The sequence below is a fragment of the Ylistrum balloti genome, unplaced genomic scaffold (assembly GCF_031769215.1).
Source record: "Ylistrum balloti isolate Yb309-2 unplaced genomic scaffold, AGI_CSIRO_Ybal_v1 Utg370612, whole genome shotgun sequence".
In the NCBI taxonomy this organism is placed as follows: domain Eukaryota; kingdom Metazoa; phylum Mollusca; class Bivalvia; order Pectinida; family Pectinidae; genus Ylistrum; species Ylistrum balloti.
Genome location: NW_026782376.1, coordinates 722,793 through 750,744, shown reverse-complemented (window position 1 = coordinate 750,744; position 27,952 = coordinate 722,793). Strand labels below are relative to the sequence as shown.

The 27,952-nt window shown below is 37.0% G+C and overlaps 1 protein-coding gene across 1 annotated transcript; it reads left to right on the top strand.

The window, feature by feature from the left end:
* Positions 1-365: 365 nt before the first annotated feature.
* On the top strand, positions 366-27,952 carry LOC132556955 (protein FAM135A-like). The gene is made up of 21 exons (XM_060221419.1): positions 366-442; positions 678-757; positions 1,391-1,530; positions 7,323-7,393; positions 7,594-7,770; positions 8,268-8,355; positions 10,652-10,799; positions 11,293-11,342; positions 11,711-11,866; positions 12,320-12,393; positions 12,603-12,788; positions 16,968-18,073; positions 18,161-18,593; positions 18,982-19,041; positions 19,513-19,616; positions 20,253-20,344; positions 20,906-21,000; positions 21,590-21,741; positions 22,635-22,745; positions 24,248-24,364; positions 27,747-27,952. Exons 1-21 carry the CDS (start codon positions 366-368, stop codon positions 27,950-27,952), a joined length of 3,723 nt encoding a protein of 1,240 aa, XP_060077402.1.

Here is a 27,952-nt window from a genome sequence, read left to right as displayed (position 1 = left end):
TCACCACATTCTCATAAATGTCTTTAACTTTGAAAATTAGGTCCAGATTCTCGATTTCTCAATTATTAGTGATATCACAAATTAGAACAAGTATGTTTTGCTAGAATTAATCTGTAAAATGTTGATACTACATCTATATTTGCATTTTGTATATAACTGAAATAAGGTGCATGCTAGCCATGCCATTTAAGACCAGATTTTGATTTAACAATTTTTTTTTTATCCAGTTCCACCAAAAAGTACAAAAATTGATGACAATCTTAATTTGGTATAAAATGTCTTTGTTCTAAAGGTTGTATTCATCATAGTCCACTTTTATTACTGGCTAATGGTGATGAAATTCTATTTCTTGTGATTTCAGAGGCATGACAGAACTTCAGGCTACTCTCGAGTTCTCGGTGGAGTACAACAAGTTCTATAATGTAGATCTCTTTCAAAGAGGGTAAGTTCTGACATTAGCTTGTATTGTTTTAAGGGACCAATGATTGTAGAGATTTGAAATAGAACAGGATATATATACAAGATTGTATGAGAAAAGAGAGATCCTATCAGATACTTTATTCAGCTCTAATTCCAAATATTACTCAGGTCACTAATTAACATTTTGAAATAAGAATATCAATGCTTTTCATGAAGTATCCACCAGTAAGTTCAAAAGTTATTTCATTATTTTACAGGTATTATAATATCAGAACCAGTCTGAAGACAAGTCCAAGAACTCCAGCTAAAATAGAAGTGACCCTAGCCAAGGCATCAGGTATTGTATTTGAATTCAACTCCATCTTCATTAAGATTATCATATAGTTGCACTGAAAGGAATGGGCCATATCTAGCAACTTAATGTCAATTTCAAAATTCAAAAGGTCTGTGTAAATTAAAAACTATTTTTGTAAAATTGGAGATGTGTTATAAGGGGATTCTCACTACATGTTCCTTCAGGATTTGTTGTTATGACATTTCCTGTCAGGGTAATTGAAATTTTTATGTAATTTAGTGTTTTTCAGAAGCTCTGTCCCGTTTTCATAGTAATTTCACTAAAATTTTGACTTGCTACATATTTTGAGGTGGTGAACTTTTAATGTTAAAACCAAGCAATTAGTTCTTTAGGTTGGCTTTTGACTTATGACAAATTTTTAATTCAAATCATCCGTAACATGAGATATTAAGAGCATAAAATAAAAGCATATAGACATATCCTGATAACTCTAAAAGTCTAAACTCACTATTTGAGTGAAGTAGAAATCATGTTAAACATGCTAACTAAGAAAAAGTGTTATTGTATTGCTGGAACAATGCTAATAGACGTGAAGGTAAAGTTATAAAAAAAAAGATTGATATGGACATCCCTGTCAACATGATTAGGTTTTAAAGCCTGAACTTTGCCTTACAGAGGATGTACTAGTGCTACCTGCTTGTGTTGTAAATGGAACAGCCTACAGCAAGACTTTCCAAATACTTTACCGTAATGAAGATGTTCCAATCAATGACCTGGTGTTGTATCGTCTCCACACACTTGTCGACAGCTCCAAGGTAATTGATGTTATTGTATTAAATTTACTGTGAAGTATTTGCTGTGTTTTTTTGTTTTCTTGCAGCAAAGTTGCAAAAATGAGACTATTTCCTTACTTATCCAGACAGTGTTAACTTCCAAGTATCAACATCAAAAAGTTGCTTTTATATCAATGACTGAGGAAGAGTTGTAACGGCAACCCAGTTATGTGTTATGTAAGATTTTAGGGTGTACAACCCAGATTTGGTCATAATTTGTGATTTTGATTTTAGTTCAGACATAACTTGGACTTCTAACCTACAATCTTACAGATAATTTGAATATCTATTGCTTTTTTTCCGTACTCCAAAAAGTCTGTCTTGTGAATTATTTGCTGTTGATAGGATGCGAGAGATAGCTGACAGTGGCCACTCTGAATTTCGAAAATTGACCTGCAAAATTTGTTTAGCACTTTCGCCAATTGTTTTTGTAGTATTCGAGTCATTGTTACCATCTTGTGGGTTTTAAATTTTTTTTTCCATTTGTCATAATGTACATAAGACTATAGTACAGCCCAAAAAGTTGGTTGATTCCTCACCATTTCATACACTATGTATGTCAGTGCTAGTATACTTCATAATTGTTATTTGTCTGATGAAGGGGTAGTCATAGTGCCTCACACAAATCTTCTACTGGTTGTGTTATAAGAACTACTATTCTGTTGACATTACCAACCTGGAGAAAATGTTCTGAAGCATCTTGTACCCAAGTTTTGTGTTATGGATGCACACCTGGACACAATGCATGCATAAAAAGATAATGAATTTTGAAGAATTAAGCAATCTGGTGTACAAATAAAAAGGATTTGAGAACCAGCACCAGAAGTACCTATCACTGATTATTTTATTTAAATTATCTCGTGGCCTGATATTTCTATGGGCCTTCTGCCCTTTGATTGTGTCTGTAGTGGAAATCTAGTGGGGAAGGGTATGAGTGGACAATATATTGGAGTCAGAGCTCCAAGTCAGTGAGAATACAATTATTGGAAAACATTTTCATGCCAAAATTTACTTGTCAAATATTTACTGAGAATGATGAAATATTTCTTTTATTAGTGTATTGTTATATTACTTTATTAATATTTAAAGTTTTGAGAAGTGAAAGGAGATTTTTTGTCTTCCTTTACATAGATCAATGCACTAATGTTCACTGTGTCGTTTATCGTCTAATTGATCCTGTGAACATGTCTGGGTTCAGTCACTCACAGTCTCCTGTATAATACATGGTCAGTAAATCTAAAGAAATGGTGATTCTCTAGAGAACAGTTTTATTTCTTATTCGATACATTTATCTCTTCAGTGTGAGGTTTGTACATAATGTAGATAGACCTGTTACTGTTAAGATCCCATCTCAAACAAAGATAAGTGCTTCGAATGCACATGCCTGAAACACAGATTATACTCAAGGTCATGGAGAGATCCATTGGATAAGTTATAAAAGAAGAACTTATGGGAATAACATATAATATGTACAATGTATTATTATGTATTAAACACTTAGTACACATTCTGTTCTTATTTTTCATGTTATTGGTAACAATTTTCTTCCTAAATGCTACTGGATGACAGGAAAGAATACATGTATATTCTGTCTAGCTAACAGTTTGACTGGTAATAATATCCACACCTATAAAAATGCTAATCATGGTCCTTCAGTAAGTCAAGTCTAAACTAAGTAAGAATTTCTTCTGTTGATCCCTTCCCCGGGGCTTTTTGCTATCCATTCCCCATCCCAGACCTTTCTGTTGATCTCTTCCCCTTCCTGGGCCTTTCTGTTGATCTCTTTCCCTTCCTTTGTCTTTCTGTTGATTTCTTCCCTTTCCTGGGCCTTTCTGTTGATCTATTCTCCTTCCCTGGGCCTTTCTGTTGATTCCTTCCCCATCCCAGATCTTTCTGTTGATTCCTTCTCTTTCCCAGGCCTTTCTATTGATCTTTTCCCCTTCCCAGACCTTTCTGTTGATCTCTTCCCCCTTCCCTGTTGATCTCTTTTCCTTTCAAGGCCTTTCTGTTGATTTCTTCCCCCTTCCCTTGCCTTTCTTTTGATCTCTTCCCTTTCCCTGACCATTCTGTTGATCTCTTTCCCTTCCTGGGCCTTTCTGTTGATCTCTTCTCCCTTCCCTGACATTTCTGTTGATCTCTTTCCCTTTCCAGGCCTTTCTGTTGATCTCTTCTCCTTCCCTGGGCCTTTCTGTTGATCCATTCCCCATCCCAGATCTTTCTGTTGATTCCTTCCCCATCCCAGACTTTTCTGTTGATCCCTTCCCCAGCCCAGACCTTTCTGTTGATCCCTTCCCCTTCCCAGACCTTTCTGTTGATTTCTTCCCCTTTCCAGGCCTTTCTGTTGATCTCTCCTCCTTCCCTGGGCCTTTCTGTTGATCCATTCCCCATCCCAGACCTTTCTGTTGATTTCTTCCCCTTCCCAGGCCTTTCTGTTGATCTCTCCTCCTTCCCTGGGCCTTTCTGTTGATCCATTCCCCATCCCAGACCTTTCTGTTGATCCCTTCCCCCTTCCCTGACATTTCTGTTGATCTCTTTCTCTTCCCCGTCCTTTTTGTTGATCTCTTCCCCTAATCGGGCCTTTCTGTTGATTTCTTTCCCTTCCCTTGCCTTTCCGTTGATCTCTTTCCCTTCCTGGGCCTTTCTGTTGATCTATTCTCCTTCCCTAGGCCTTTCTGTTGATTCCTTCCCCATCCCAGATCTTTCTGTTGATTCCTTCTCTTTCCCAGGCCTTTCTATTGATCTTTTCCCCTTCCCAGACCTTTCTGTTGATCTCTTCCCCCTTCCCTGTTGATCTCTTTCCCTTCCTTTGTCTTTCTGTTGATTTCTTCCCCCTTCCCTTGCCTTTCTTTTGATCTTTTCCCTTTCCCTGACCATTCTGTTGATCTCTTTCCCTTCCTGGGCCTTTCTGTTGATCTCTTCCCCCTTCCCTGACATTTCTGTTGATCTCTTTCCCTTCCCAGGCCTTTCTGTTGATCTCTTCTCCTTCCCTGGGCCTTTCTGTTGATCCATTCCCCATCCCAGATCTTTCTGTTGATTCCTTCCCCATCCCAGACTTTTCTGTTGATCCCTTCCCCAGCCCAGACCTTTCTGTTGATCCCTTCCCCATCCCAGACCTTTCTGTTGATTTCTTCCCCTTCCCAGGCCTTTCTGTTGATCTCTCCTCCTTCCCTGGGCCTTTCTGTTGATCCATTCCCCATCCCAGACCTTTCTGTTGATCCCTTCCCCCTTCCCTGACATTTCTGTTGATCTCTTTCTCTTCCCCGGCCTTTTTGTTGATCTCTTCCCCTAATCGGGCCTTTCTGTTGATTTCTTCCCCTTCCCTTGCCTTTCCGTTGATCTCTTTCCCTTCCTGGGCCTTTCTGTTGATCTCTTTCCCTTCCTTTGTCTTTCTGTTGATTTCTTCCCTTTCCTGGGCCTTTCTGTTGATTTCTTCCCTTTCCCTTGCCTTTCTGTTGATCTCTTTCCCTTCCTGGGCCTTTCTGTTGATCTCTTTCCCTTCCTTTGTCTTTCTGTTGATTTCTTCCCTTTCCTGGGCCTTTCTGTTGATCTCTTTCCCTTCCTTTGTCTTTCTGTTGATTTCTTCCCTTTCCTGGGCCTTTCTGTTGATTCCTTCTCTTTCCCAGGCCTTTCTGTTGATCTCTTCCCCTTTCCGGACCTTTCTGTTGATCTCTTTTTCTTTCAAGGCCTTTCTGTTGATCGCTTCCCCCTTCCCTGACCATTCTGTTGATCTCTTTTCCTTCCCTGGTCGTTTTGTTGATTTCTTCCCCTTCCCAGACCTTTTCGCTGATCTCTTCACCTTCCCAGGCCTTTTTGTTGATCTCTTCCAAGATAAGAAAATACAGCAAGAAAATAGGAGATGTAGCACCAACATCAGAGATTCCATGAATTAGTGTTTGTATTGTTGATGTGTTTCGGATGACGATGATAACCATCATCACAACAATTTTACATCGAGCATTGGATAGCTAAGGTGTAAATTGCAGTTCAGAAATTATGTTGTCATCATCACCTGATATACAATTGTTTAGTGTGAGGGGAAATTGTGAAATTAATGTATGAGAGCATACATGTAAATATCATTACCCAATAAATGAACACTTCAAATTATATACAGCCATTATATACAGCCATGATTTGCACTGATACTTGGTTCAGTGGAAGATGTAGTATACTAGTTAAATACCAGCATATATAAATATGGACATTTTCATCCGATTTGGTCCTAAGATTTATTGACAGTAAAGAAAATCAGCTTGGGCTGAGTGAAATCAATATGAAGTATTAGAGCAATAGCGCAACTATAGGATGATTTGTAAAACAGCTTGTCTGGTGAACTGTGTTGTTCTGTACCAGTGTTGTTCTGTGTAGAGGTGGCATTCACGTAATGGCAGAGTCATGTCCACTATTTATCTTTAATCAATAATTATATACTCCGTTGAGTCGGCAACCAGTAAATAAGTGTAATAGCCTCTACTTAAGATGCACACGCTGGGTCTGATCAATGGACATCTCTGTAACAAGTCACAGCTACACACAGTGTATTTCTGCAAAAGACTATTTAAAGTAAAATTATTGATTAGCAGGAAATGTGGACATGCTTGCATCCTGTACATATATTTCAAGAGGCTAGAGATTTTTTAAAAAAGAGACCTGCATGAATGCTGTACTGTTTATTCTGACACCCTTTTAGATTAACTACCTGAAACTTATATTCGGTCAAAATTCACCTGTCCGTCCTGATTCTTGTGAGATTTACAATATCTGAAACTTAAAGTATTTGGTCAAAATTCACCTGTCTTATCTGACAACCTGCGAGATAAGCAATATCGCATAAATCATTTGGTCAAAATTCACCTGTCTTATCTGACAACCTGCAAGATAAGCAATATCGCATAAATCATTTGGTCAAAATTTACCTGTCTTATCTGACAACCTGCAAGATAAGTAATATCGCATAAATCATTTGGTCAAAATTTGCCTGTTCAGTTAGACACCTTGTAAGATTTACTTTATCCGACACTTTATGTATTTGGTAAAAATTTACCTGTTCAATCTGACACCTTGTGAGATATACAATATTTGAAGTATTCAATCAGAAGTTAACTTGCCAATCTGACACCAGTTAGATTTTACAATATTTGACACTTAAGGACATGGTAAAATTTACCTGTTCAACATGGAACCTTGTGAGATAACAGTATTTAGCCAAATCTAATGTGTAGTCTGACTTTTTGAGAAAAGGCATATGACGTAACTCCTAATAACTTGAGTAAAATTTGTGTGGAATAAGTAGTTTTTTTAATCACAATTTTGTGGACGCTTCATGTGGTTGATAAACATCGTTATATAGAAGTTGTACTCAACATTCATTGACATATTACTTTGTGGATTAAACATACCCGAAATATCAACACAAAAATCACCCCTCACCCAAGGAAAATTGATAAGATTGTAATGTCACTGCATTTATCTCCACCTGATCATTTCTCCTGACATTCACATTTTTCTTCTTTGTTACTCCTTTTCATGTCAAAATTTTAACTGCAATTCAACAACTGAATGAGAAATAACATAACATTCATAAATGGCAAATGTTTGGCACAGTGTGTCAGATGGTAAATAATTTTGATCAAAAGTTTGGAGACAATAGAATTTTTGTGGAAATGTTACTCTATATCATCAAACCAGGTTGAAAGACAAGCTTTTGTAGAATTCTAAATGTAAAGAAGATGAAGTTTGATTTTTGTATTATATACTCCGTATTTTATTTTCAGATAGAGGAAAGCCTGGAGAAACTTGAACTGCAAGTAGAATTGGAACTATGGTTTTCAGAAGAGGAGAGTGGGTAAGTGTTAAACATATGTCCAATGAAAACTGATGCATACACCACATTCAACTAAATACTTTTAAAATACATTTTTTTAATTGTGCACACAAGATTCTGATTCACTACATATATATACCGTATAAATCTAGAATTTCAACAGAAATATCATTTGTTGAATGTCCTATATTAAATGTTGTTGTTCATTGTCCCTATTTCAGACCTCAAGGCCTCCACGAAAAGATGGAATGTGTATCCCAGCGTACCCTTCAGCTCCATTTCAGTCCCACAAAGGGACTCCACCACCACATCCCCGTCCTGTTTGACTACTTTCATCTGTGTGCCCTGGAAACCACCGTCCACGGGACTCTCATTGCAATACACCAACCCTACATAAGGTAAGGACAGGCCTGTAAAATTTGTCATTCAAAATTGTTTCCATTTAGGGGCAATTTAGATTGGTAAATCTTAACCCAAGAAACTTGACTCTTGATTGTTTAAGAAACTTATTCCAAGGGTTGAGATTTTGCCTTTGCCTCTCAGTATATTTGAAGTAAGTATTTTACTCTAAACCAATACCATGTCTACATTTTTGGGACCTTTCATGAAATGATGTGGACCAGATGTCAACATGCACATTCCATTTCCTTCATGATGCGTTCATATATTTGGTGATTTATATATGAACATACAACAGCTTATCAAAACAATTAGAATACTCAGCACATCAGGTTAAAAGATAAAGTCACATTTAAGGTCTAATGCTTCTGGCTTATCTTGACACTTAGGCTAGCTAGGGTTGAAGTAGCTAAACAATTTTCTGGGGAATTTATGGAAAAACTGCTGCAACTATTATTGTATGTACAATATGAATATTCTTTAATATCTACTGCAGTGTCCCCAGACCTCAAAAGTCCAACAAACCAGTACCAGAGCCTGCTACATTAGAGATGGTGTATTTTGGAAGTAAAACCATCTCAGGGGTAAGTCTATTGATATTTCTAAAATATTGTAAAATCATTCATTTTTTGCCAGATTTTTATTATGTTCTGTCTGTTGTACATAATTTGTCCACAGTAAACACAAAAACGATATACGGTATCAACATAAAACTTCATAGGTAGGTAGATAACAGCAAGGAGAAATGCAGTGCACAAGAAATATCACGCTTTATTGCATAATTTAGGAGTTGTTGCCCTTTGTTATTTTTCATACTTAAATTTTGTCTGGAGCATTACACTAAAACTATATACAGTATCAACATAAAACTTCATAGGTAGATAGATTTTAACCAGGAGAAATGCAGTGCAAAAGAACCATCACTTTCTTTTGCATAATTTTGGAGTTATTGCCCTTAGTTCGTTTTCAAACTTAAATTTTGTCTGGAGCATTACCCTAAAATTACAAGATGTGTAGGCATGAAACTTTATAGGTAAATAGATGTCAGCAAGGAGGAGTGCAGTGCCCTTTGTTATTTTTCATACTGAAATTTTGTCCAGAGCACAACATTAAAACTGTAGGCCGCATCGAGTAGGTGGGCAGTTCACAAGAATCGTAACCCTCTTATTTCCCTTTATTATTTTTCATGCTTAAAGTTGACCCTATCGGGCAGCATAACCTGTCTCTGACAGCAGTTGTTTTTATGGAAATTAGTTCTCCACAAATTGTCCATGAATTGCTAACATTGGAATAAGTAGATTTTTTAAGCTGTATCTACCCACGAAATCAGGTGTCCGTAAGAAAGAAGTTAATTGAAAAACCACAAAAACTGAGTCCAAAGAAAATATATATATACATATACAGAAGCCAATTTAAGAAATTTTTGAGGAATTATTATAAACTTCAAATATTTCAAAACTATTTTAAGGTCTCATTTATCTTCTGATTCTTTGAAATATACAGTTTGGTTCATTCATATGAAACATCTCTCTTTGTTTTGAATCAAAATTGTTGTTTGTCTGTCATATCCTTTATCCATCTTTATCTGGAATATCTTAAATAATGAAAAAAATTTGCTTTAGGACAAGTATAAACAAAGATTTTAAGACCAGTATTAACTAAAGGAGGTCTTCAAATGTTATATTTCCGTGACCCAGTTTTTCTACAAAGATGAACAGGCAAGGAAGGGTCTCATTTTCAGAATATGGAACTGTGTTTGTTTGTTTACTTTTACTGTTATGTCCAAAGAAGTGATAAGCTATTTATGGATCTCTCTAAATTATTCCCATATGTTAGTTAAGATACCAAGACCTTTTATATTTTTAGTCAACCATTAACAAATTTTGAGGTATTCAAATTGCCTCACATCGGTGGTCTGTTGTCAGTCAGTCATCATTCACATGTGAACAGTTCCTGTTAGCTATTTCTTAGAAGTTCTGGATTAATCTTTCTCAAATTTTATATGCAGGTTTCCCTAGATCCCCTTTGTTATTTGAACTGATTAGGTAAACAAAGTGACTGACATTACAGCCGTCTGGGATTTGAGAGTTTAATATTATCACCAATTTTTTTTGAGAGGATTCTCAAATTTCATACAGTGAAGAGGTAAAAATACAGGGATTAAGAGAGGAAAAAGTGAAAACATCAAACTTTGAGAGAAGAAATAAAGATCTCTCTGGGATCTCTCATTTGTTTACAGGAGGCTCTTTTTAGTGATGCCATTAAGATGCAAAATGTTAGTTATGATTTTTGTTTGTTACTTTACAGGAACCTGTGTTTACTGATACCATCAAGATGCACAATGTGAGATTTAGTTGTTGTTTTTCTACAGGAGCCTGTGCTTAGTGATACCATCAAGATGCACAATGTGAGATGGAGTTTTTGTTTTTTTTTTACAGGATCAGTATTTAATGATACCTGCAAGATGCACAATTTGAAATTTAGTTTTTGTTTTTTTACAGGAGCCTGTGTTTAATGATACTATCAAGATGCACAATGTGAGATTTAGTTTTTGTTTTTCTACAGGAGCCTGTGTTTAGTGATACCATCAAGATGCACAATGTGAGATGGAGTTTTTTTTTTTTTTTTTTACAGGATCAGTATTTAATGTAAACCTGCAAGATGCACAATTTGAAATTTAGTTTTTGTTTTCCTGTGTTTAATGATACTATCAAGATGCACAATGTGAGATTTAGTTTTTGTTTTTCTACAGGAGCCTGTGTTTAGTGATACCATCAAGATGCACAATGTAAGATTTAGTTTTTGTTTTTCTACAAGAGCCTGTGTTTAGTGATACCATCAAGATGCACAATGTGAGATGTAGTTTTTGTTTTTTTACAGGAGCCTGTGTTTAGTGATACCATCAAGATGCACAATGCCTACAATGTACATAAGAAGCTGTGTACCATTCTACTGTCCACCTTTGAATCTCTACAGTCCACATTTCAGCTGTATCTCTCGAAAATCTCAGGATCACAGTTCAAACTCGGTAATTTGATATTATGCGTCTTCATTAACTGGGTATATGGTAGCTAGCATTGAGTTTCCATACTTGTGAATCTTCGTCCATTAACACCACAGGGCTCTTTCCTATTCCCAATTGTGGTTATTTCATAATATGGCCACATTCCAAAGATATATCTTACTCCTTTAAGTTTCATTCACATTTCCCAAATGAGTGGAAAAAGTCATGCACCACATTTTTTTTTCTTTTTCTTTCTGATGGATGTAAACACATACAGGAATGAATTCACAATTTAACTAGGAATAGAAAAGTCATAATTCATGGGAAATAAGTTTCTACAAAGAGAAACTTTGATGAACCGATGTTATTTCAACCAATTTAACTACTGTGAAAATGTCTTAAAAGAAATGTTTGTCATTTCGGATAATGTATTAGTTTATATAGTGAATGGCTTACCGTATACTTTAGAAAACACAAACTTATTACTTTTGACACTGTTTTATGATTTGTTTTATAGAACAGAAGAATTGTCATGTATGGCTAGAGACCTTAGTTAATAATTTACAGGTAAGTGTTCTGTATCAAAATTTAGACTGCCTTATTATCATTTCTGATGCAAATAGTTCAATTCTTTAAAATACCAGAAAGAAAAATCACTTGCAAATAATTTTAGCAGCATATCTACAACAGACTACAATATCATTTCTTGCATCAGTAGTTCTGAGAAAAAAAATCATGTTTGGAGATTTAAAGGTAAGCTTTAATTAATTAAGGTTAAAATTATTTGGTATTTTGCATATGACACTTGTATGTGTATGAATAAATATTTGTGGTTTTATACTTGAGTAGACACACTTTGTATGAAGTGGTTGTCCTTTTAACATAAAATGGTCTCGTGCTTAAAATTTGAGATATATTCATTGTATGTTGATCAGAATTTTGACAATGAGGAGGACCTCCTGCAGACAGCCACTACAGACATCACACAGCTGTGTGCCGAAAATGTGATTCTGTGGACGCAGTTCTTGGAGATTGTCTCCCTTGATCAGTCTGTGATGCACTATCTGGCTAAGGAGCACCACTCAGCCAGGGTATGTAAACTGAGCTTTGTGTGGGTAACTCCAGACTTGTTGGATGAAATAGGGAAGACAGGTGACATGAATGCTGAGGGATAAGGAGGGGAGGGGTATATAGAACAGGAGGGAAGGGAAGTTGGGGCAGGGGAGGATGCAGAGACTGGAAGTAGGTATAAATGAGGTGTAATGGTGTAATGGTTGTTTATTCATGCTGCCCTACTGAAATTCTTTCTTTCTTCGCTAAAGAGAAGTCTTCCTGAAACTTTTTTAGAGATATATGAGGCATAAAAATATCAAAAGAATTAAAATTCAGAAGGAATGGTCAATTGTGTTGATTAAAAATCACTTTTTTTGTATTCAGGATATACATACAACAGCTGCAGCTGTCTACCTGCAAAAGTTTTATTTGAAAATCTCACTACTGTAGCCAGTTTGATAATGAATTTCTTTTTTTCTTATTCTTTGTAGGTAAAACGATTTGCTGAAGGTTTTTTCACTCATGATTATCCAAAACCTGAATGCCTCTCTTGCTATGAACCAAGGTAAGTGTTTTCAAAGTTTCTGTTCCTTAAAAATGATGTGCTGTCAAACTTCATTAACCTTAACATCATGGAGATTTTAAAAGAACAAAAATAAAGTTTAATTGGAAATCACAAAAATTCACTGGATGTTTTTTCTTTCCCTTTTTTCTTAAGTTAAAGCAAATTGTAAATAGTTTTGACTGATTACAATCCACCTTTTTCCTGTGTAGCTACCATGGCCATGCTGATATGGCTAACATGGTACGCGAGTCACAATATTTCCGCAGCATTCCAGCACTGAGTGTAGAGTGTACAGAGATGGATGGCGACAGCCTAACTGTTCCGCTGATATTTGAAGATATATACTGCGACCATATACCTATGACTTTAGGTAAGTATATCATCACCATCACAATGTTTATAAAGGTATCTCTATACCAAAGTTTTCTTAGGTATTTAGCTTTACCATGAAAAATTTCTGGAAAATGCATTTCCAAGGAGAAAAAGAAAACAATAGAAGATTTCAATCTGGGCACTGGTTGTCTGAGATTTATTGATGAAAGTGGAAAACGTCACTTTTGTGTGTATTCATAAAACACCAGTATAATTGAAGTTATTTAATATTATGTACAACATAAGTTTATTAGGACACATATATCATTATCTCAGAATTTTGGTAATTTTTCTTCATGAAGAAATTAGGGTGTTTCAAAGTAAAAAAAGAATTTTTGCATGGAATTGGCTGCATGGAAGCTGTCCTCTTTCCTTCAGGAATAGTGAATCATTTGATAGTTCCCTGAAGACAATGACTACAAATTGTTAAAGATTTCATGCATGCTGTTTATATTTTGCCCCCCAGATGAAAGTTGCTTGTTATGTCTTGAATGAAACCTGTCCTATCTGACACCCTGTGAAACTGAATATTTATGATTAGGCAGGGCATCAGAGAATACAGCTCCTTTTGCCAGTATTGAATAAATTTAACAAAAAAATGTGGATGACAGCATATTGTTAGTATGACAGAATGTTGGAAAACTCAGTGTCAAATTAGACAGGTTTCATTGTACAGAGTACAGAGAAAGCTTCAAAGTCAGGATTATAACTGGACTTCCTCCTTGTTGGTATGGCCTGCTTGCTTTTGTAGTGAAGCCTCTCTTCTTCTATCCCTCACCTGTATGTTAAGATAAACTATTATTTAAAATGTTCCTGTTTGGTTTCTTTTGGAATGGCAGCAGTTATATCAGTTTGAAAATAGACTCTTAGCATTGGCACAGCTATGAATGATAGATATTTTTTCAAATTATTTCGAAATAAGATGAGGTAGATCATCTGGTTTATGAAAGGTGTTTTAACTGAGCATCAGATTTGTAGTTTTATCTCTACCCTGTTGCTGTCATAGTTGTGTCTGGACATCACACTTTCACCCTCAGTTGCACAAGCTTTTAAAAGGAGACCTAGCTAAAAATGACCTTGATTGTTTACAGGGCGGTAACCTTGGCAAAATAACAGAAATTGTATATTTTGAAATGAATTTTTAATGAATCATAGAACCTCTGTGAAAAGGCAATGCACATTAAAGGCAGATTTTAACGTTAACGTCCAAATATCTTGTCTTTACGTGTTAAGTGTTATTAGAGTCACTGAAGCCTGAGATAATTTTGTGTGCTATTTCAATCACAAACCCACAGAGCGAACCCAAAAGAAGGCTCTTATGGAACTCTTTCAAACAATCAACCCCAACAAAAACGGGGTCCAACAAAAAGGTACCCGAGTAGGTGGTGAGTAGTCCCGGCCATCACTATAAACATCAATGTGTGTTTTGATCTTTTTCTCATCTGCATGTTGTGTTCCTGTTATATGATTGATTGATTTAGTCGTTGTTAGAGGACATGTTTGTTATAAAAAGTGTTCCTTCCTAACTTACTGCATGATTTTGTAAAACACATGTTGACCATTCCCTCCAGTACTTAAAGTCCTTCTTTGCTTCTCTCTCCAAGTACTTATTCATTATTATCCGAATTTTCTTTGGAGTCAAGTTCCATTTCTGAATCTCTCTCAGTTAGATGCATATCAATAATTATTAGGTCATTCCCTTTTTAGATATTGAGTACTGTGAAAAAAGAGAAGAAAAAAATTCTCTGACATCTCGAAAGATACTGAGCTCAGAGTTTTCCTAAACAGTGATTCACATTGCTAGTGAATATGATACTGTGTTGAGCAGATTCAATATGTAATACACTGAGTTAAGATTAACCCTGCGTGTAATTCTTGGTTGTTAGGACAGCAAGTGAAATAGGTTCATTTTATTTCAACTTAAGTCATGCATTGTCAAGTTGCTGATTTCATTTCAGAATGAGTCATTTTCATACTTGATTTCATTTCAGATTGAATCAGTGTCAAGCAGTTCATTTTTGTTTAAATCGAGTCAGTGACAAAAATCTGTTTTCATCTCAAATCAGTATTGTATTATGAACATTGATTTTCAGATTTCAGATATATATAAATACACCAAATAGTTACCAGGGCTCTCACATCCCATTTTGGGACTGGGGCCCGGGGCCCTTAGAATTGGGAAAAATAATGGTGTTTTCCTTAAAATTGGGAAAACTTGGGTTCGAAATTTGGGAAAAAAGATACTATTTTGCATTGGGAATGGGGCCGAATATCGGCAGATCGAGAGCCCTGGTTACTTAATATCATAATACACAATCTGCTTCTTATTTTAAAACAGTGTAGTTTTATATCCATTGTAAGTTGTCTTAAATTTGTATCTGTTTCCATATTCTCTGTTACATAAATATTGGCAATTCAGTTATTTGAATATGGCAGTTTATTTTTTTCTTGACTGAATGTAATCAAAGTATCTCTTCCAATATGTGCAATTTACATACACCTTACTTTTTAAAATCTCATCAAAAATGGTTAGCAAAAACACTGAAATGTTGAAAGTATATTCTATTTTTGCTTCATTTATTATTCAATGGCTTGTGATTTTTTAATACCTGTTGTGGTTTGTTATATAGTGTGTGATCTACCTTGTTTAGTGACCCTTGACCCATCAGTTACAGCAGCTGATAGTGTAGATGGATCAGGTTTGATTGGCTGTTGAGACAAATATAAGACTTCCCGTCTGTTTCCTTTCATTTTTGTAAACTGCATACCATTGTACCATTTTAAGTATACATGTAAATGGGAACTGACCTACAGACATGAAGACAGACCTCATAGACCTCATCAGATAGCAAAATAATATCAACAGGGCATAATTCATAAACAAACAATTGTGATGTAACTCATCCAAACAATAAAACAAAACAATACCAATGGCCCAAATTGTTCTGATGGTTTAGTGATGTTTAGGCCAATAATGGGTTCTATTCTCCATTGAAATTATTCATATTTGATCATATCTAGGCCATTCTTTTTGGAGGAAGATGATTGGGCTCATTCCCTATTGAAATTTGTTCATATTAAAGCTGAATCCCAACCCCCAACCCCCATCTCCTCAAAAAAGGAAAAAATGCAAAATTGCAATTTGTACTCCTGAACATTTTCCTTCACAATTAACCAGATCTGTTCCCATCCATAGTCCTGCTTCTGATGTTTTCTTGTAGTATAGCAGCAGATATGCTGGCCTAATGCAGGTCACAGGGATTAACGTATTCTTCAGAAACTTCATGCCATGTAACAACAAGCTTTCTGACTATATATGGGAAATGATATTTTCAAATATTTACATCTGTGAACACAACACAACACACACACACACATCCTCACACACCCTCACATACCCTCACATGCCCCTGATCTCCATTTCTCTATCGGTCCCCAACCAAGATAAAGCAATACACCTGCTACCTTGTAATATTCAATGTGTGTACTCTTACACACAAATGCATCACCACGAACAAATCTATATGTTAGTACATCCATGCTCTCAGCCTTAAACAAAACATATGTCTTGCATGGCCCTGTGTGTGGGTGTTGTGTTATATATATATAGGTCCAGTGTGTTGTTGCTGGTCAACTAGTGCATGAACTTGGAAAGTATTTTGTCATGTTTTGTTGTGAAAAGTTTATCCTTGAAATATCAATAAACTAAATCATGACACATAAGATTAAATAGAACATGTCATTTTCAATAAGTTCTTTTCCTTTTACACATATTGGACTGGAGGACAATTTAATAAATTTGAATATTTGTTAGTTATATATGTGAATTAATTTGAATACTAAAATTCAAAATTAAGACATTTTAGTAAAATTAAATGATCAATACAAAGAAATTATTAGCAAAATAGTTTAGTTTATGTGAATGGTCTTCTACTAGTTGTTCAAATGAATGAAATTACGCCCTAACAAAACAATGATATTTACAGCCTCAGGTGATACGAAAAATTAGTAGCATAATGATATACCTAATTATATGTCTTTTTATCACAAACAGAAATTTAGTACTTTTCAGGGTTTGATAAAGGATTATGTGCACAGACAGTGTGAAAAGTTCATTTCTTAGATTTCATTTGGTATGGTTTAGAATTCTTGTCAGTTACAATGTATTTGTTTTCAGACATTGCTCGTGATAGACCCTACAGTGCCTCATCAAAGAAAGGAGATAAAGTCGAGAGACAGTCCTACAAAAAGACCGAGCCTTCGTTATCAAAAAATAACAGCCAGGAGTCTCCCCAGCTCAAGTTCAAACACAAGAAGAAATTTATCAAGAACATCCGACCAGATGCTTTTCGACGACCATCAACATACTCTTGCTCCGAGGCAGAAGCAAAAGGGAAGGTTGTTGGTAAGGATTGTCAGCTTGTTGGATACAGAAAGAAAGTTCCAGACTATGAGACCAGTTCGTCTTCTAGCTACGACCCCAAATCTGTGATAGGTACATTCAGTCCCAACTCATCCTCCATGGATTCATGTGGTGACCCTGGGAACATGCTGTTAACTAACTCACTCTCAATGCCATCCCTAATGTCTAAATCTAGTTGGAGTCGTGCTAGTATAAACTCACTACCAGATTATATGGATCGTGAGAAAACGCCCTATGGCAGGCGGAGGCAGATCAAGTCGGAGCTCTTCCCTAAGGGGGTGGTACGTTCTGACCCTGATATGCGGGGCCGAATTCAATTTGAGCAAGTGCACGGAGAAACATCTGTGTCATCCACTTTACCTAAGCAAAAGGCATGGACTGGGGAGGGGTCGGGGGCAGACTTAACAAGTCAGCCTGTCTCATCTCAAGAGGATGACAGCATGTCCATTACTCCCCCAAGGATTATTGATAAACCTCCGCCTGCCCCTAGGACCTGTGATAAACCCCTCCTTCCCCTGGGGGATAGTGATAAATCTCACCCTTCCACTGGAGAAAGTGACAGTGGACTGTCTAGTGCAGTATCTAGCACAGTGTCTATAACAGGGCATATAGAAGCCACGTCAAGTGCAACCAAAGGCAAGTCTGGCCGTAAAAACAAATCTATGCTAGACAGCACTGCCTTTACGAGTCTAGCTAATGATATTACTAAAGCTTTAAACGAAAATGAAAGTTGGTATGTGACATCGAATGATACGAACAATGATGATCAAAGTGATGATGAGACTTGTGTCGCTAATGGCTATGATGAATTCTTAGAAAATGTATGTAGTTCAGAGAGTAAAAACAATTCCTCAAATATACCTCAGGATAAAGATTCTTTTGATAGTGTAAGGCCAGGTACTCGGAAAGTGTCTGAAGGAGATCCCCAGCCTGACTTGTCCCAGCAACTAGGTGTACGGCCTCGCGAATCAGAGGGGATGGAGGAGGGGTCAACGCCCAGTCTGTCTAAAGACAGTGGTATTATCACCCAGGAATCCGAGGAGTCAGATCTAGGAGAGGATAAAATGACTGTGATTGAATTTCTAAGGACAGAGTATGGGGGGACTCTGATGGGGAAAGGGCTGGGCCCTGGAGCCCCCATCCGTCTCAGTCAGCGAATGTCTCTCTCCACTACAACACAGCATCAACAACGAGCAGCCAGTGACACAAACATACATCAAAGTGCAGGAACGCCAACGTCATCGTCGGGATCTGTGGATACGGTTGTGTGTGAGGCCCCGGAGTCTTCCTCTAATGAGGTGATGTCTCGACCCGTAGTGTCCTCGTTCTCTTTCCCGGAGCTCTCAAAGTATGCTGACAATGACCGCCCGAAGCTTGTCACACAAGTGGGCTTTTCCACTCTCAGGTATGATCTGTTTTCTATATCTTTGTTATAGATTTAATGAAGGTAAAATCATGTATGTTTTGTGGGACTCAAATTAAGAAAAAAAAAAAAAAAATTCTGTTGACACTTCATATATGTAGGTTAATTAAATACAGTATGTGCATGCAATAAAATATATTATTGATATTACATAGTCTTGTTTTAAGAGTTAACTGGTCTGAAGGCATAAGAACTCATGGTTGAATGAGTACCCATGATATCAATGAAAATAAATTCCCCCAAATATAAATGAGTTTACATTATTCATTCTTATTAATACCAGATGTCTATCAAATTTTTAAAAGACAGTAATTATTTTGTTGAATAATTATTTCATTATACGTCAACATGGTTGTCTTATATTTTGTAGTTTTATAAGTTTAAGAGAATCGCTCAAACAACAGCTAAAGTTTGAGGGAGAGATGTACAGGTAAGTTACAACATACAGCTGATCACTGGAACAGAATTAGTCTGTTTTTTTAAATTATCAGTGCTCCCTGTGGCTTTTTAAAACCAGGGATACAATGTATTCCTATCAGTCCATTTATATAGGGAAGTCCCTGAAAACCAGCGGTACATATTCTGAGTTTTTGCCCATTCCTGGGTCATAATGGCCACAGAACACTGAATCACCTACTTCAATACTAAAATGTACATATAAATTATAAATTAGATCTTCTGTACACTTTTCTACTTTGTCAAAAACAGCAATTGAATACAATATTGTATAAATACATGTTATTCGATATTTGGATGTTTCAAGTAACATGCGGAAGTCACTTGTAAGGATGTTTTTCATTTGCTTGAGATAACAGTAGGCTGAGTGATGTTAGTGATATGGCCATTAATATGTGTGGGAAATCATTATTAAGTATAAACTACCTAACCTATCTGTTTACAGTGAGGCTTCCAGCTTAGCTTCCACCATTCCGTATTTCCACACGCCGGACGATGTGGACTTTGGGGATGGGGTACATCTGGTGGTGTGTGTGCATGGCTTAGATGGTAAGTTTTTATGTCCGTAAAACTATAGGAATGAAATCTGGAACTTTGATTCTGACCTCTGGAAGTAAAATTGCTTAATTTCTGTATTCTTTGGCATACTTTAATCTTCAAAAGCAAAACATGGAACTTACATGCTAAACTAATTCTTTGGAGGAAAACTATTGAATTTTTATTACAGAAATAGTGTTGTTGTCTCATTTTTGAAAACAAAAATTCGTGCAGACAAAAGACATATTAGTGAATGGCACCTTTTTACATGATGTAGAATTAGATACTGCAGAACCAAAAAATTACTTAAACTGCATCATACAGCTGTTTTGTCCTTTTAGGACTTGTCATGAATGCTAAGTGCCAGATTTTTTAAATACATGTGTATGCTGCAGAATAAGTCATCCCAATAATGTCATTGTAAGGATGAGTTCAGATTAAACTAGCGTTTTCATCCCTAGAAAAGTTGTCAAATTTATTGGAACATCTCAATTCATGATTGTTTTGGCAAAAAATAGTAGTTTTAAGATAGTGTTTAAGTGTTATGAGATTTTTTATATTCACCATCACACTTCCTAGTTCTGTAATGACTTACCTGAGGTGAGACCATCTTTGCATGTTGTAACATGTTGGTTGCCATGACAACAGGTAACAGTGCTGACTTGCGACTTGTACGGACGTACGTAGAAATGGCTCTGCCAGGCTACAGGATTGAGTTCCTCATGTCAGAACGGAATCAGGTATTGTAATGAAAGTCGGAAGGATCAGTCACCAATTCATAAAGATTTTCAGTAAATAAAATTCATCATTCAAAGAATGTTTGTTTCTTCTACCACTTTGTAAAATATTTGGAGGATAATTAATATTTAATGACTTCAAATGAAAAAAAAAAAAAAAATAAATCATTGATATGTGAGGAAGTTGATATTTTCCAATTTTATAGCTGAGAATATTAACAGATGATATGGTGTTGTAAAAGAAATTAATTAAAAATTCTCTTAAAAATAGGAAGTAAATAACTCTCTTAGCAAGCTTATTTAGCGAGATTTCCTTTATAAAATATCAAAAATTATTTATCTTAGATTGAATTATTATTGACAGTAAGTTATGACAGAAAAAATATGAACAACTTCACTGAAAGGTTGAATAGCTGAAAGTTTCTGTATTACATGTTATTTATACAAAGAATTATGAAATGAATCATTGATTACCATAGTTTAATGCTTAAAGAAAAAAAAGTGTTTTGTGACAGAAATATTGGTACAATGATTTAATGTTTTATCATGTTTGACTGCTTGCAGGATACGTTTGCTGACTTTGAGTTGATGACTGATCGCCTGGAGTCAGAGATATTATCATTCCTAGATCTGTATGGTATCAACCCTTCTAAAGTCAGGTAGGTTTGCTTCAATAGTGCTTGAATGGATTGGATTCATAGCTCTTTAGTCTAACTGGTAACTGATTGTAGGTAAAATAAATTGTATACAGTTGTGTAATGTTAACTGTGAAACAAAGATAAACCATAAGTACAAAGCCTTAGAATTTAAAAAGCTTACTTAAATAAAAAGAAGAAAAAAAGTCTGATTGATGTCTGTGGTGTGATGAATTAACAAATTACTCTTTTAAAAGGACGGACTTCTAACTAGATAAAACTCCCGCTGGAAAAGTCTCTTTAATATTAACCTGTTTTTAATAATAACCTTTAAATTGAGGAAAAATGAAACATTTAATCAGCCCCTGGCACCATGTTGTAGGCTATAAAAGTTATTAAGAATACCCAGATAGTATTTTTACATTCAATGTAATGTGTACATGTCTTGATCGTATATATAGGGTAGATTTGGACTGAATCTGATATTAGATGAAATATGGATACTTGATAACTAACTGCATCATTACTGTGTTCTTTGGGATCATTGCTAATTGTCTTGTTATTAATTATTTTTTAAAAAAAAATGTAGGAAAATGTCATTTGTTTGTTGCAGCTTTGTGGGACATTCCCTGGGAAACATCATTGTGAGGTCTGTAGTGTCACGTCCTAAGCTGGCTCACCTGGTGCCTAAACTCTACACATTTCTATCCCTCTCTGGGCCCCACCTTGGGACACTGTACAACAGCAGTGGCTTAGTAAATATGGGTAGGTATTGTCCAGTTCCTCTATTAATGTCATCTAGATATCCAACGCAGCATCTGTTTTCCCTTCTTTTGCACCACGCATGGATCAGTCAGTTCAATGCCATGTAATATTTATGTTTTAATAGGAGATTGATGGGAATATAAGTGTAGATTAATGGAACACTAAATGGGTTTGTGTGATGGGATTATCCTTTGAAATTAATGGCCCTAAATCCAATAGTGGGATATTTGGAAAACTTTTGCCCCTTTTCCAACCTTGATATGTACAATATAATGTTTTATCTATTCTGTAATAAGCCCATGGAGCTGTGCTTTAAATGTTTCGAAGTAGGAAGGTTGGCCTATTTCAGAGGAATTCTGTTGTATTTGTTGTGTTCTGACTGAACGGGCCACATTAGCTCATTTGGTAGAGTTTTAGACATTGCAACTTCAGGTGAATATCTCAGGTGTTTAATTTTATGCTCCAACTTAATGTGAATACCCAAGGCCTTAAGTTTTACACTTCAACTTCATGTGAATATCTACAGTGTTATGATTTACATTCCAACTTTATTTGAATATCTAGATGTTAAGTTTTATTCTCCTTTCCCATAATGATTTGAGTTTCATGGGAATCTGTGAACGAGACCTGTCTGTACTGAAGTGATTGTGTCCTACCAAAATTGTTCTGTATGGCATTTCGACCGGTCTCCCATTTGTTGTTCAGTTAGGTATCCACCACTGACTACAAGGGGACCCTGCCTGAAAATGACCATAGTGAACGATATACCTAGCAAACAAATAAATAATGAAAAAAACTTCTTACAATATGTAATCTCATTATGTTTTATTTTGCTTATCAAATATAAAGTGAATGATGACCTGTGTTGATATTTTTCCTGTCTACATCACTAGGGATGTGGTTTATGCAGAAGTGGAAGAAATCAGGATCCTTGTTGCAACTTTCCCTCAAAGACCACAATGACCCCCGTCAATCATTCCTGTACAAACTCAGTCAGAAAGCTGGTAAGTCACCCTACAGGAAAGTTGCTCTTGTCAATCATTTTTGTACAAACTCAGTCAGAAAGCTGGTAAGTCACCATGCAGTAAAGTTGCTCTTGTCAATCATTTCTGTACAAACTCAGTCAGAAAGCTGGTAAGTCACCTTGCAGGAAAGTTGCTCTCGTCAATTATTTCTATACAAACTTAAGACAGCTGGTAAGTCACCCTACAGGAAAGTTGCTCAAGTCAGTCATTCTTGTACAAACTCAGATAGCTAGTAAGTCACCCTACAGGAAAGTTGCTCAAAGTCAGTCATGCTTGTGCAAACTCAGTCAGAAAGCTAGTAAGTCACCCTACAGGAAAGTTGCTCAAAGTCAGTCATGCTTGTGCAAACTCAGTCAGAAAGCTAGTAAGTCACCCTACAGGAAAGTTGCTCAAAGTCAGTCATGCTTGTACAAACTCAGTCAGAAAGCTAGTAAGTCACCCTACAGGAAAGTTGCTCAAAGTCAGTCATGCTTGTACAAACTCAGTCAGAAAGCTAGTAAGTCACCCTACAGGAAAGTTGCTCAAAGTCAGTCATGCTTGTACAAACTCAGTCAGAAAGCTAGTAAGTCACCCTACCGGATAGTTGCTCAAGTCAGTCATTCTTGTACAAACTCAGTCAGATAGCTAGTAAGTCACCCTACAGGAAAGTTGCTCAAGTCAGTCATTCTTGTACAAACTCAGATAGCTAGTAAGTCACCCTACAGGAAAGTTGCTCAAAGTCAGTCATGCTTGTACAAACTCAGATAGCTAGTAAGTCACCCTACAGGAAAGTTGCTCAAAGACAGTCATGCTTGTACAAACTCAGATAGCTAGTAAGTCACCCTACAGGATAGTTGCTCAAAGTCAGTCATGCTTGTACAAACTCAGAAAGCTAGTAAGTCACCCTACAGGATAGTTGCTCAAAGTCAGTCATGCTTGTACAAACTCAGAAAGTTGTAAAGTCTTCCTCTTTCAAAAACTGCCCAAGTAAATTTTTCATTAGGCTGGTTGCAAAACAAAATCTGTTGCAAAATAAGGCTTCGAATATATAATATATTGATTATTGTCGGGTCATAATAAGTTTTTTGGTCACAATTCTTCACTTGTTCATGTTGCATTATACACTTCATCGCCAAAGCATATACAATAATTAGCAAGAGAGCAATTGTATTAAAATGTATGTGGTGCTTTGAATGAAACTTGAAGTCTGACGAAAAAAAAATTCTTTTAAGTGATTTCTTGAAGACTTAAATCATTTGAAGAAGTCCATTGAGTGAAAATGGATCACAGAAAAATCATTCAGAAATATGATATCTCAAAAAGTTCTAAAAGTTGGAATGAGGCCATGAAAAATTCTTACAAGTGTGACTCACTATTTAATACTTTCATCTAAAAAGTTCAAGTTTCCCATCAAGTTTCTTGTTGCTCTTCATATTTAGAAAGGAGATACAGATCAGAGAATCAGCTAGCATGCTTCATTAACATAATTTATGATTTTTCAGGTTTGGAAATGTTCCGCCATGTACTTCTGGTAGGATCTTCTCAGGATCGCTATGTACCGTACCATTCCTCTAGGATAGAAATGTGCAAGGCAGCTCAACGAGAAAGCTCAGGAATGGGTAAGTGTTTGATGGATCTCTAGTGTCAGAGAAAGCTCAGGTATGGGGAAGTGTTTGGTGGATCTCTAGTGTCAGAGAAAGCTCAGGTATGGGGAAGTGTTTGGTGGGTCTCTAGTGTCAGAGAAAGCTCAGGTATGGGGAAGTGTTTGGTGGGTCTCTAGTGTCAGAGAAAGCTCAGGTATGGGGAAGTGTTTGGTGGGTCTCTAGTGTCAGAGAAAGCTCAGGTATGGGGAAGTGTTTGGTGGTTCAGAAAAAGCTCGGGTATGGGGAAGTGTTTGGTGGGTCTGTAGTGTCAGAGAAAGCTCAGGTATGGGGAAGTGTTTGGTGGATCTCTGTATGTCAGAGAAAGCTCAGGTATGGGGAAGTGTTTGGTGGATCTCTAGTGTCAGAGAAAGCTCAGGTATGGGGAAGTGTTTGGTGGTTCTCTGTATGTCAGAGAAAGCTCAGGTATGGGGAAGTGTTTGGTGGGTCTCTAGTGTCAGAGAAAGCTCAGGTATGGGGAAGTGTTTGGTGGATCTCTAGTGTCAGAGAAAGCTCAGGTATGGGGAAGTGTTTGGTGGATCTCTAGTGTCAGAGAAAGCTCAGGTATGGGGAAGTGTTTGGTGGGTCTCTAGTGTCAGAGAAAGCTCAGGTATGGGGAAGTGTTTGGTGGGTCTCTAGTGTCAGAGAAAGCTCAGGTATGGGGAAGTGTTTGGTGGATCTCTAGTGTCAGAGAAAGCTCAGGTATGGGGAAGTGTTTGGTGGGTCTCTAGTGTCAGAGAAAGCTCAGGTATGGGGAAGTGTTTGGTGGGTCTCTAGTGTCAGAGAAAGCTCAGGTATGGGGGAATGTTTGGTGGATCTCTAGTGTCAGAGAAAGCTCAGGTATGGGGAAGTGTTTGGTGGGTCTCTAGTGTCAGAGAAAGCTCAGGTATGGGGAAGTGTTTGGTGGGTCTCTAGTGTCAGAGAAAGCTCAGGTATGGGGAAGTGTTTGGTGGTTCTCTGTATGTCAGAGAAAGCTCAGGTATGGGGAAGTGTTTGGTGGGTCTCTGTATGTCAGAGAAAGCTCAGGTATGGGGAAGTGTTTGGTGGGTCTCTGTATGTTAGAGAAAGCTCAGGTATGGGGAAGTGTTTGGTGGATCTCTAGTGTCAGAGAAAGCTCAGGTATGGGGAAGTGTTTGGTGGGTCTCTAGTGTCAGAGAAAGCTCAGGTATGGGGAAGTGTTTGGTGGGTCTCTAGTGTCAGAGAAAGCTCAGGTATGGGGAAGTGTTTGGTGGATCTCTAGTGTCAGAGAAAGCTCAGGTATGGGGAAGTGTTTGGTGGATCTCTAGTGTCAGAGAAAGCTCAGGTATGGGGAAGTGTTTGGTGGATCTCTAGTGTCAGAGAAAGCTCAGGTATGGGGAAGTGTTTGGTGGATCTCTAGTGTCAGAGAAAGCTCAGGTATGGGGAAGTGTTTGGTGGATCTCTAGTGTCAGAGAAAGCTCAGGTATGGGGAAGTGTTTGGTGGATCTCTAGTGTCAGAGAAAGCTCAGGTATGGGGGAATGTTTGGTGGATCTCTAGTGTCAGAGAAAGCTCAGGTATGGGGAAGTGTTTGGTGGATCTCTAGTGTCAGAGAAAGCTCGGGTATTGGGAAGTGTTTGGTGGATCTCTAGTGTCGGAGAAAGCTCAGGTATGGGGAAGTGTTTTGTGGATCTCTGTATGTTAGAGAAAGCTCAGGTTGATGAACATCTGGTGGATCTCTACATATCAATGAAAACTCAGAAATGAGTAAGTACTTTTGACTTTTTAAGTCTTTGGGAGAGAAAGACTTGAAAGTATTGAAGGTTTGCTTCTGTTTTTATTTAATGATCAACATATTAACATGATATAGTCAGAGGCAACATTCAGATTTTTTATCTATGAACTCTCCTTGGCCCAGAATGTTCCATACATAACAAATTTAACACTATCCTTGTATTTCCTCTGCATCCAACACTAGATTAATGACAGCTTTACAAAAACAGGCTCCAAACCAGAATCTGTCAGTCTTATGTCTAATGTCTGGTGTTAAAGGGAGCTGAAAGTTTGACTAGCGTTATAGTCAGTCGAAATCTTAACAAAAACGGGCTCCAAACCAGAATCTGTCAGTCTTATGTCTAATGTCTGGTGTTAAAGGGAGCTGAAAGTTAGACTAGCGTTATAGTCAGTCGAAATCTTAACAAAAACGGGCTCCAAACCAGAATCTGTCAGTCTTATGTCTAATGTCTGGTGTTAAAGGGAGCTGAAAGTTAGACTAGCGTTATAGTCAGTCGAAATCTTAACAAAAACGGGCTCCAAACCAGAATCTGTCAGTCTTATGTCTAATGTCTGGTGTTAAAGGGAGCTGAAAGTTAGACTAGCGTTATAGTCAGTCGAAATCTTAACAAAAAGGGGCTCCAAACCAGAATCTGTCAGTCTTATGTCTAATGTCTGGTGTTAAAGGGAGCTGAAAGTTAGACTAGCGTTATAGTCAGTCGAAATCTTAACAAAAAGGGGCTCCAAACCAATCTTATGTCTAATGTCTGGTATTAAAGCGAGCTGAAAGTTAGACTAGCGTTAAAGCCAGTCGAAATCTTAACAAAAAGGGGCTCCAAACCAGAATCTGTCAGTCTTATGTCTAATGTCTGGTGTTAAAAAAAGGGGCTCCTTAACAAAAACCAGAATCTGTCAGTCTTATGTCTAATGTCTGGTGTTAAAGGGAGCTGAAAGTTAGACTAGCGTTATAGTCAGTCGAAATCTTAACAAAAACGGGCTCCAAACCAGAATCTGTCAGTCTTATGTCTAATGTCTGGTGTTAAAACAAGCTGAAAGTTTGACTAGCGTTATAGTCAGTCGAAATCTTAACAAAAACGGGCTCCAAACCAGAATCTGTCAGTCTTATGTCTAATGTCTGGTGTTAAAGGGAGCTGAAAGTTAGACTAGCGTTATAGTCAGTCGAAATCTTAACAAAAACGGGCTCCAAACCAGAATCTGTCAGTCTTATGTCTAATGTCTGGTGTTAAAGGGAGCTGAAATTTAGACTAGCGTTATAGTCAGTCGAAATCTTAACAAAAACGGGCTCCAAACCAGAATCTGTCAGTCTTATGTCTAATGTCTGGTGTTAAAACAAGCTGAAAGTTTGACTAGCGTTATAGTCAGTCGAAATCTTAACAAAAACGGGCTCCAAACCAGAATCTGTCAGTCTTATGTCTAATGTCTGGTGTTAAAGGGAGCTGAAAGTTAGACTAGCATTATAGTCAGTCGAAATCTTAACAAAAACGGGATCAAAACCAGAATCTGTCAGTCTTATGTCTAATTTCTGGTGTTAAAGGGAGCTGAAAGTTAGACTAGCGTTATAGTCAGTCGAAATAACATGCTGTTGACTGATTAAACCGTTTATTTCTACAGGTGCTATCTATAGTGAGATGGTGGCTAATATCCTGACGCCAATCGTCAACAACCCCAAGTGTAAACTCATTCGCTATGATGTCTTTCATGCCCTCACCAACACAGCAAATACAATCATTGGAAGGGCTGCTCACATCGCTGTACTTGACTCCGAAATGTTCATAGAAAAATTCATGACTGTAGCTGGACTGCAATATTTCAAGTAA

Bases quoted from the DNA above. Each gene is read 5' to 3' on its own strand.
- LOC132556955 (XM_060221419.1), top strand. From the start codon at position 366: ATGACAGAACTTCAGGCTACTCTCGAGTTCTCGGTGGAGTACAACAAG. The intron at 11,867-12,319 runs GTATGTAAACTG...TATTCTTTGTAG, and splicing joins AGGAGCACCACTCAGCCAGG to GTAAAACGATTTGCTGAAGG. The intron at 12,394-12,602 runs GTAAGTGTTTTC...TTTCCTGTGTAG, and splicing joins CTCTCTTGCTATGAACCAAG to CTACCATGGCCATGCTGATA.